Source organism: Pygoscelis adeliae, unplaced genomic scaffold (genome assembly GCF_000699105.1).
Source record: "Pygoscelis adeliae isolate BGI_AS28 unplaced genomic scaffold, ASM69910v1 Scaffold116, whole genome shotgun sequence".
Classification (NCBI taxonomy): domain Eukaryota; kingdom Metazoa; phylum Chordata; class Aves; order Sphenisciformes; family Spheniscidae; genus Pygoscelis; species Pygoscelis adeliae.
In genome coordinates this window covers 2,158,117-2,168,076 of record NW_008825080.1, presented here as the reverse complement: position 1 = coordinate 2,168,076, position 9,960 = coordinate 2,158,117, and the positions used below count along the sequence as shown (strand labels likewise).

The window sequence follows — 9,960 nt, the reverse complement described above, 5'->3', positions numbered from 1 at the left end:
AATCAGCATCCTTAGGTGATGGGAACACACTTTTCATTCACTTATTTTTTTTTCCCAGCCAGAGATATTTCTGTACTTTACCCAAGATCTCTGAAGCCCAGCAGAGGCACTGTGAAATGAAACAGCCACTTCTGCAACAGGGACAAAACAAGCAGCTTGTTCTTTCTAGTCCAAGCTGCAAGTTTCGTATTTCAGCTCCTCCTTCAGATTCCAGGCCTGCCCAAGCTTCTCTCCAAAGATTTCAAAAATGGAGTCTCTCACAACTACTTATCCTCTGAAATACTCAGTGCCCAAAGCCAGGGTCTTTGTTGTTTTTCTGTCGATGGTTTTGTGTACCGCCATTCTCTGCCTGCTGCAGCTGAGATTTTTTAAACCTAAAATCAAAGATTTTTATTCTTTTGAAGTCAAGGATTCACGAGGAAGGATCGTTTCCTTGGAGAAGTACAGAGGGAAAGTAAGTTACAACTTCATTATATCTTTGTCTTGAATCTTCACTGAAAAACAGGTCTCCGTTTGTAGGTTAACAAAAATTTTGGTTATGGGAATTTTCAGCAGAGATTTGTGCTAAATTTGTGTTCTTCAAACAGTAATCTGGAGAGAAATTTATTTTATCTAGGCCTGCTCCAGAAATTAAGTATTAAGATCTAATAAATCAAGAAAAATGTGTTTTCATATTCTTTATTATATATCAGTGTAGCCTAACAATACAACTTGTGCATTTTAATCTTGGTTAAGAATGGTAGCATGTTGTGTTGAATTCTGGAAGCTGATGTAGTAAATATGATTTTAGTGCCTGTCCTAAATATGATTTTTAACATGCTTATATTTAAACAAAGCTCTAAGTTTAAGTTTATCCATTTATTGGATTTTTAAAACAGGTTGTCTGAAAGTAAATATCTTAATCTGCTATCATCCTTATCTGTTTATTGAAATTTTGATCAGACAGATTAAATTTAGCCTTCAGGCAGGAATGATCGTGGTAGTGGGAGATGCTGTTTTAAGACATAATTGTAATCTCTGTGCCATCTCTAGGTTTTTTTTCTTACTGTTATAACTTTATTTCTCTGAAGGCAACTTTGGTTGTAAACGTGGCCAGTTACTGCCAACACACTGACAAAAATTACATCGCACTGCAAGAACTACACAGAGAGTTTGGTCCCTCCCACTTCACTGTGCTGGCTTTTCCCTGCAACCAGTTCGGAGAATCAGAGCCTAGTTCAAGCCAGGAAATAGAATCTTTTGCCAAAGGAAACTATGGAGTAACCTTCCCTGTTTTCCACAAAATCAAGATCCTAGGATCAGAAGCAGAGCCCGCCTTTAAATTTCTAATAGGTAACTGTTTTCTTTTATATATCAAGCTGCCTGTAACCATGGTATTCTCCCTAAATTCCACTCTGGGTTTGTTTGTCAGGAAACATCATAGTCTTCATAGTCTCTGGAGAGAAACAGGCACTCAGCATACAATTCTTCTCATTTCAATGTGGATATCAAAAAATCAGTCAGAAGAGTTGTACCCTGAAAGCATCCGTTTCTTCCCACTGATTTATAAAAACAGACTACTGTGACCAGGCCAGCTAGAAACATCCATTTTGTGGATGTATAAACTTGAGTGCAAAGATTCCCCCTACAAAACCCCATTTCAAATTACGTGACTTTTGTTGAAAAACGACTTTTCTCGTGGACAAAAATGGAACTACGTGGGGGTCTTAAAATTACTGGAATATTTTACATAAACACATGCAGATGAGACGATTCATGTTTTAGCAGAGTCATATGCCTACCTTTATGTAAACTGTATTGTAAAGTAGGATTGTGTATACTGTAGTTACAGATAATCACTGATTTGCATTAATTTGTCTTGTGAACTTCAGGGCCCAGCCTGCAAAACCCGCTCACACAAATACTCGCGTTACAGTAAGCATTTACTGACTTAGAGCCTCATACTCTCACAAGTGAAATGAAATTCTCTTCAGTTGACCAAAAAGCCCACAGACCCAAGGCCAACTTAAGCCTCTCTGAATTCTCCTGAGCTTTGGCCAGGTCTTTGGCCCATGCTAAACACTGATATATGAAAGAAAGGATATTTAGAACATAACCCTTCTCTATAACATCATTTTAACTAGAAAATAAGGTAGGAGAAGGCCCAAACCTGTATTCCATCTCCCTGCCCCAAGATAGGATCACATTTACCCAAATAGGTACTACATGTTCTTCTCCAGACCATTACAGTATGAGAGACTCCAAAACCTCCCAGTCTATTCCAGTTCTTCACAGCTCCTCATGTCAGAAAGCTATTTCAACATATAAATGAAATCTTTTTTACACCACTTAAGTCTGTTGCTTCTTCCCATATCCTCTGTGATATCTCTTATGTACTTGAAAATAATCATCATTTAGGAGTCGTTTAAGTGGTCACCATTGTCACTGTAACTGTGTTTCTTCCTACCTCCCCTTAGGCATGTCACCAAAGACCCCCAGGTAAAGCCTCATTGCTCCGAGTTGCCTGATGCCCACTGAAATTACTGAATGCACTCTGGAGGTGCCTCTCAGTTCATTTAGAGGAGACTAGAGCACATAGGTACCATCTGGGTGGGATGAATCCAGATTCTAACTACCAGTGTAATCAGTATCAGACATTAATACCTATACAGAAACAGAAAGGCCACATTCACTCGGTTCTTATTTGACATGCTGTTCACCCACAAGGAGAAAGATCCTCTGATACTTAAATATTTTGAAATAAGGTCTTTTCCCACATTCCTCTGCTTCACATGAAATTACTGTGCATCTTCAATTAAAGAAGCACCTATTTTCTTCATGTAGCTGTTTTGATGATCAGAAGGTTGAACATCTTCATGCTACACCCCCTTGTGACTGTGACTGCTAGCTACAACTTGTCCAGCACTGTCAGATAGTCTAGTGCAAAAAGAACCCACTGGCAGCATAAACATGGTGCTAAGGCCTTTACACAACTGCTTCTTGTTGCTTTCATAGCAGTAAGGCATTTTGTTGGGCCAGTGCAAGGTTTGTGGCCTCACCTTTCCCCAAATAATGTCCAGCTTCCTATGTATTTGTGTGAGTTATTCATACACATTAATGAACACTGAAAGAATATTCAGAGATGGGGTTATGTTACTTCAAGACTGACCCTAGATACAACAACTCAGCAAAGATATAATTACTAGCTGGGCCAGAGCCTCTGTGACATGAGCTTTACCATACCCATTTGCTTGCCATGGTGTCCCCTTACAATGATGACATTACAAGTGTAGTCCAATGGCAAAATTCAACCCATTGCTTCCAAGAATCAGTGTAGGGTTCAGCACTGTTCCCCAGCGGACACCTGTTGCCCAGCCAAAATCTTCTGGAGTTTCTTTCTAGTTCTTCTCTCAAAAAGCGATTTCCCTCTAAACCTGTGAGACTCTCCAAGGAGAGAGCCAGAGTCAAGAAACTGCTTTTGCCTCCTCTAGGAGCCACATAGTTTCCTGATAGCCCCTTGATCTCAGAAATTATCTTGCCAGATATTCATGATAGCAAAGGTACCGGTAAGGTTTTGCCTCATGGGACAAAAGGAGCTGAATTAAGCCATCACCAGTATGACTTCCTGCTCCCATTTCACTTCCCCTAAACCGACATAAAACTGGCAATTCCCCAAATGAGTATGCAGCCCTCATATCCTCCTCCCTAGGAAGCAGAGCGTAGTAAGTAGGAACTCTTAAATAGTTTCACAAGAAGGGGAGAGCATCATTCACTTCCCACTTTTCAGATCATTAACACCAACCAGTAAATCCATGCCCAGACTACTAGCAAAGAACAAAGTGGGATCACTTCAACATAAATAGTTGAAGAATCACTGCAGGGTAATGAAACAATGACAAGTGTAAGTCACTAAAATGATCTGGTGCCATTCTTACAGATTCTTCAAAGAAAGAACCACGATGGAATTTCTGGAAGTACCTTGTCAGCCCTGAGGGTAAAGTTGTGAAATTCTGGAGACCTGAAGAGCCCATAGAAAGTATCAAGCCAGAAGTAGCATCATTAATCAGGCATATTATTATGAAAAAAAGAGAAGACCTCTGAAAAAGCCATTCACGCTGTGAATCCATTCAACAGCATGGGTTACACAGCCTTACTACATTCCTGGGAAATGCTGCTAGAAGCTAAACCATCAGGTGATTTTACTTCTCTTTGGCGTTAGTATTTTCAGCTACACTATGTCTATTAATGTTGGATTGGCTCCTGCAATGGCCTTGAGAACCACTGAGGTTACTGAGAATGGCAAGGCACTCGGTACCTTACAGGGATGGACCTTCAATTTGCATAAAGTTTCTGAATGTTTCTTTAAATTGCTGACAATAGCTAATTACAGTTGTCACCAGCAGGGAGATAGCTAAAAAGAAGAGGATTTGTTGATAAAATACTCAGTATTTGCACAGAAGAGTTTTGTTTCCCATCTACCAGTAACAAATAGATTGTGATATACCATTAAGACATAATTGCCCTGACTGAAAGACATGGGGCACAGAGGCTTCATACCCGAGTTTCTAGAGACAAATGCAACTGAAGATACCAGCTTTGCAATATCTTCTTGAGGAAGATTACTGAATTGTGAAGCTATCAACTTAGTTGTAAAAAACTGGACACAGAAAATAAAATTATTAAAAGAAAAAAATTGCAAAAATGTTTCCTTGCCTACTTTGTATTTTGATTAATTTTACATTTCACCTTTACAGCAACACCTTTAACCTCTTTAGCCGTCTCCATACATTTGCACTGCAGTACAGTGCCTCGGCTGTGAGCTCATCTCCTGCTGGACCCCCAGCCTTCTGACCTGGATGAAGGCAGGGCCTGTGTGAATATACATGGTTGGTTACAGCAGGATTCAAGGGGCAACAAAAAACAACAGCCTGGCACTCTAACAGATATCTTTCTGAGACAGTCCAAGACAATGCTCCCCAAGCCATCTACCTCACATCTCTGGAATAAAACAACAGTCTTCCAAGTAGAGGTAGAAAAAGGGAATGAAGGTTCACGCCTCAAGCCCCGCTCTTCTCACCTTGCAATCTTCCCAATCCTGCATGTAACTACAAACCCATTTCCAGTTCTGTTCCACCGTTCTATTTCAAACTGCCAAGTGTTTTGATTTATCTGTTTGATGAAGGGAGACAGTAAATTGGAATAAGGAACCTCATTCCAGCTGTCCAAGTCTTAAAGGAGGGCTGAGAAAATAGAAACAAGAGAAACCAGTGTCTCAGAAGAGTTTTCTATGTGAAAAAGGACTGGTAGCAGCAGTGCTGTTCTCTTGTAAGACTAATAGTGAAGTGCTTCAAAACATCTTCCAATAAAGATAGCCACTTAACTGTATTAAAAAGGTGAGAAATTCAAAAGCAATTAAAAAAGAATTTTTTTTTTTCATTCATCTAAGGAATTCATTGAGAATTTCACAGAAAATCCCTGAAGGGTAAGGACTAAAAAGATTTTAAAAGATTGAGTGAAGATACTGATGTGGAGGATTAAACAAAGTCACCGTCAATAATGACAACCATCATTTTCGAAGGGAAGTCAAACCTTACGCACGACAATTTTAGCCAGTCTAACTGCCAGAGATCAGTTAAGGTCTATGTAAGGGTCTAGTTAGTCCAAATGTGCCTACTGCTAGTGTTTTAGACCAACCTCTGAGCTGTTTGCCATTAGCCCACAAGATGCCACATCCAATCCGTCAAGACAGTTCCTGTTCTTATGCTGAGGTCCTGTGCTTTACTCCAGTCTCCTCGTACATGTACAGTTCCAGCCTTGGGAACATTTAGCGGAACATGTCAGATGATTTTTGTCATGTGTCCCCGATGCTTTGATGGAGCAGGAAGGGAACTGAGATATGGATCCTCTCCCCTCAATGGGAGCAGTCTAGCTTCCACGGAACTAAGTGGCAGGACACAATGTTCTTCCCATAAATGGTGGATGATATCTTTTCTTGAAAATGTACATGACTAAAACATGCATGTCCATTCATGTGCACTGCTATAGATCCCTGCTTTTGGTATCACTGAATAAAAAAGGGTAGGTATAAAGAAGTGTTGTGCGCCGTTAGTGGAACACCTGAAAGAAATCTATTTTAGTCCTGCTATTGTCTGAGAGTTACTCAGCATATGGGAAATTTCACTCAAGTTCTTTAAATACCCTATGAAAGATAAACAGCACAGTATCATTTTCTAGTTTGGAAGGGATCACAAGGGAAGGGAGAGTGCACACCTTGCTTGTGATTCACTCACTAAAGCTCATACTCTGTTTTTCACAGGATACACTGTAATGTTGAATAACTCAATGCCAGCGTTAAGATCAACTATCTTTCGTGGTATTCAGAAATAGCATGGGATATTAGCAAATGAGTGGACAGAATTATTTAACTCACTGCTTCCTGAATTACTGTTACTTCAGATTCCTAGAAAAAGAAAGTTTTGCCTGAGAAAACAGTCACTGAATTTCTTATTTCACTATTTGGTCACAATCCACTACAACTATCTTTGGTAGAAATTTGAATGTAGGTACCGTTCAGTCCTGAATCTACACAGAGATTGTTTTTCAAAGCTTACTGTTAATTAATATTCCTCCAAAAACTCAGTATGTTTGTATTACTTATTCTTCATGAGACATACCAGCTCTTCCAATGTAATATTTAGGGCAGATTATTGATAAACTAATCACTTCTTTCTTAAAACCAGGTTACCAGTTATCCAGGGTAAAAATAAAGCATCTTTAACGGCCAAATCTACACAGACTTGGAAAGGCAAATAAATAAAATGAAAGTTAGAACACTGTTATACAAGCACACATTTATCTATAGTCAAAAGCCAACAAAGTAATATGAATACCTATTTGTATAAATATCTACTTACAGTTTATGTAGGATATAGCATATAAAAAAATACTAAACTAAAAATGCTATAAACAGATTAAAACCTATTTATTGGATTCTTAAATAATCCCACCAATTTAAAATAAAACTGCCCTCTTAAGAAGGTTAACAGAGTTCGGCCCGTAAGCGTTAAAGTTTCTTCAACTCCATTTGAGCATAACCTATTGCATCTTTCATCCTAACGCTTCCTTCATTCCTATCTCATGGTTCCCTCACTCCTTAGGTCTGACGTATGCTCATTAACTCCAACAGATACCATTTAACTGTCAGCTCCTCTTTCCAAAAAATCACCTGGGAGTGCAAATATTCTAAATTCATTTCAGTCACCAGTTGGACAAGTCCCTGTTAATTCAAGTATTATCAGAAAATACTTGTTTGCTGAGCCCACGCATCAATGCTCCAGTAAACTTTTAGTGGTGTAAGAGAAACATGTTCATATAGAGCCCTGAAACTCTTACTCAATACTTACATAATTTAGTAAATTCTTTAGAAACCAGTTGGATTAGTTGTCTAAGTGTGTCAAACACAGTTACACTTATTTTTATACCCTACATTCACTCAGTTTGCATAACATAGCACAGCTCCTTTCAGTCAGGGGAACTAGGCAGGCATTGGGCCCCATACCAGCTAATGATCCAATGAGGTATTTATAATAACAGTGTTTATATTCTTGTCTCAACAGTGATGTGCTAATGTGGCAGTGTAGTCAGTTGCTGGTGTATGAAGAACAGCTAACTAACAATACACTGCCAAATCACCACACACAACACTAGGATCACCGTCATTCTGCAGACCTTCACAAACATTGATGCGATTTCTCTTTCTAGGAGACCTTCACTTTGCAAGGCACATATAGCAGCACCCAGATAAAGCAAATAGTAACAAAGAATTTCTTTAGCATTCTGTAAGTGCCTGAAGTGCCAGGATGAGGATAGAGGTAATACTCTGTTGCCTGTGGCAGTATGTTTGATAGAAGCTTCCAGTGTAACTTGAATCAAAAGCATCAATGTGCTTCCAGCCTTTATTCTTTTGAAGTATAATATTATGTCCTATTCAAATTGTGTCTCCTGGTTGGTGAGACTATGTGAAGTTGTTTTAATGTATTGCTGTTCACAAACTAAATTATTCTGAAAAGCAAGGGGAGAAGAAAAACTCTAAAGTGGACTTCTCTTTTTTTATAGAATGGAAAGGTAATTATTTTTCAGATGTAGCATTCAGGCAGTTAGTGAAAGTGATTTTAAGCCTTTCCAGCATCTAATTACTCAGTTAAAAAAAAAAAACAACCACCAACTTGCATTTGCCAAATATCATCATAAAAGATTTAAAAATCAAACTTTAAAACTCATGTGAGGTTTTTAGCTGTGCTTCTTTTACTTTAAGAAAACTTCCAGAGCTTAAAATTGTTTGAAATGATTGAATTATTTACCTGTTTCAAGTATTTATAATCTTTCTGTTACCTTGGTGTCTAAAAGCAGATGAAAAACAGAGCCTAAATCATCCAAAAATTCTCAAAATTCTTTGGATAATGGTGGATAATGGAAATACAAGATACCGCTATAATACCAAAAACAAGCATGGCAGTCAAAAAAAGCAATAAACAGGTGGACCCAAAAAATCCTTCTACAAAAGTAGTAGCTCTCCATTTTGATGATCAAGGTATGTGGAAAAGGATAGCAACTGCATGTTAGCTGATGTCAGAATTTCAACCAGCTAACATACACTGCCATCCCATCACACACAGATGCCCCACCTGCATTCCTGGAAATCAGAACCCTAGCACTTTCCAGAGGAACCGCCTTTAAACAGTGATGAGCTGGCCCTGCAGCAGGTGACAGTGCAGTAGTGACTACTACATTCAGATACAGCAGCCAGCTAGCAGTACACTGCCTACCAGACACAGAGTCCATGCAGAGTGAGATGTCTTATAAAACAACATGCCTGGAAACATCTCTTATTTTCTACATAAATTCAGCATTGCTCACATGTTTTGAGGTTCATGTTTCATATATGTATATATACAAGTTCAAGCAGTAAATACTGGCATGAAATAAATGGCACAGATAAGTTTCTGATTCAGCAAGACCTGAATTAAAGTAACAGTATAAAACATATGTGGTTTGGTTGGAGTATGACTAGAATCAGATCCAACTGTCCAAAAGGAACTGGATAGTGTTGCAAACAGTTTCTTGCCTTAGTTGTACAAGCACCAGTATAATATGTTATCTCCACAAATTAATTAGTATCATACACACTTACTTCACTCCTTTTCTCCCTTGGGCATCTGTTTACAGTCACTGTTGGAACCCGGCCCTTAGTCTAGATGAGCCCAGACTCTAACTCAGTATAGTCAATTTTAGGTTATTTTTAAATTAGAATTATCATTGGTTACTCCATAGTGCAACTTAACTTTAGGTGATGAGCCACGCTGTACCTCCATTTACAGCCATGTAATGGAGGATGCATAAAGATCCCAAGATTCACGCTTATGGATTCAGGTAAAATTTTACCTCCATCCAGCCTGCAACATCCATTTTGAGGGAAAACCCTTTGAAGTCATGCTGGAAAGCAGCCACTGAGTTAGACACTTTGTATAAACATCAGTGAGTACCAAATTTGAAGCCTTCCTTTTGCTTCTTAAAAACTGGTCTTAAATCACTCAACAATAAACATCAACTCAATACAAAACACTAAAATTAGTTAATTAGTGTTTACTAACTAGTGTTTAGCAAACACTAAAACATTTACTTGCCTGAATGCTGGTGTTAGCAGCCACAGAAAAGCATTGGCTAATTGACTTCTGCTTATTCCACAGCAAGAGAAGGCCACCTCCAAGTTCTCCACGATGCTTTTGAATGAAACAATATGGAGTGCAGCTAGCAGCTGTTGACACATCAGAGACAACAGCCAGCTAACACGCACTGCCAGACAGTTACATTCTGTTGAGTTTTGGCCAGTAGCTCCCCCTCACCCCCTAACCAAATTTTCTTCTCCTAGAGCCCAGTCATTGCTCAATTTAACAACATGGCTTTTCCCATGGTGTCACTTAC

The 9,960-nt window shown here is 38.9% G+C and overlaps 1 protein-coding gene across 1 annotated transcript; it reads left to right on the top strand.

The window, feature by feature from the left end:
* The first annotated feature begins 230 nt into the window (after nucleotides 1–230).
* GPX8 (glutathione peroxidase 8 (putative)) lies at nucleotides 231–4,661 on the top strand. Its single transcript, XM_009326935.1, has 3 exons — nucleotides 231–454; nucleotides 1,071–1,332; nucleotides 3,917–4,661. Exons 1-3 carry the CDS (start codon nucleotides 248–250, stop codon nucleotides 4,078–4,080), a joined length of 633 nt encoding a protein of 210 aa, XP_009325210.1. The 5' UTR covers nucleotides 231–247; the 3' UTR covers nucleotides 4,081–4,661.
* The last annotated feature ends 5,299 nt before the right edge of the window (nucleotides 4,662–9,960 follow it).

Coding starts and splice junctions, on each gene's coding strand:
- GPX8 (XM_009326935.1), top strand. CDS start 248: ATGGAGTCTCTCACAACTACTTATCCTCTGAAATACTCAGTGCCCAAA. Junction 455..1,070: donor TGGAGAAGTACAGAGGGAAA/GTAAGTTACAAC, acceptor ATTTCTCTGAAG/GCAACTTTGGTTGTAAACGT. Junction 1,333..3,916: donor CGCCTTTAAATTTCTAATAG/GTAACTGTTTTC, acceptor CCATTCTTACAG/ATTCTTCAAAGAAAGAACCA.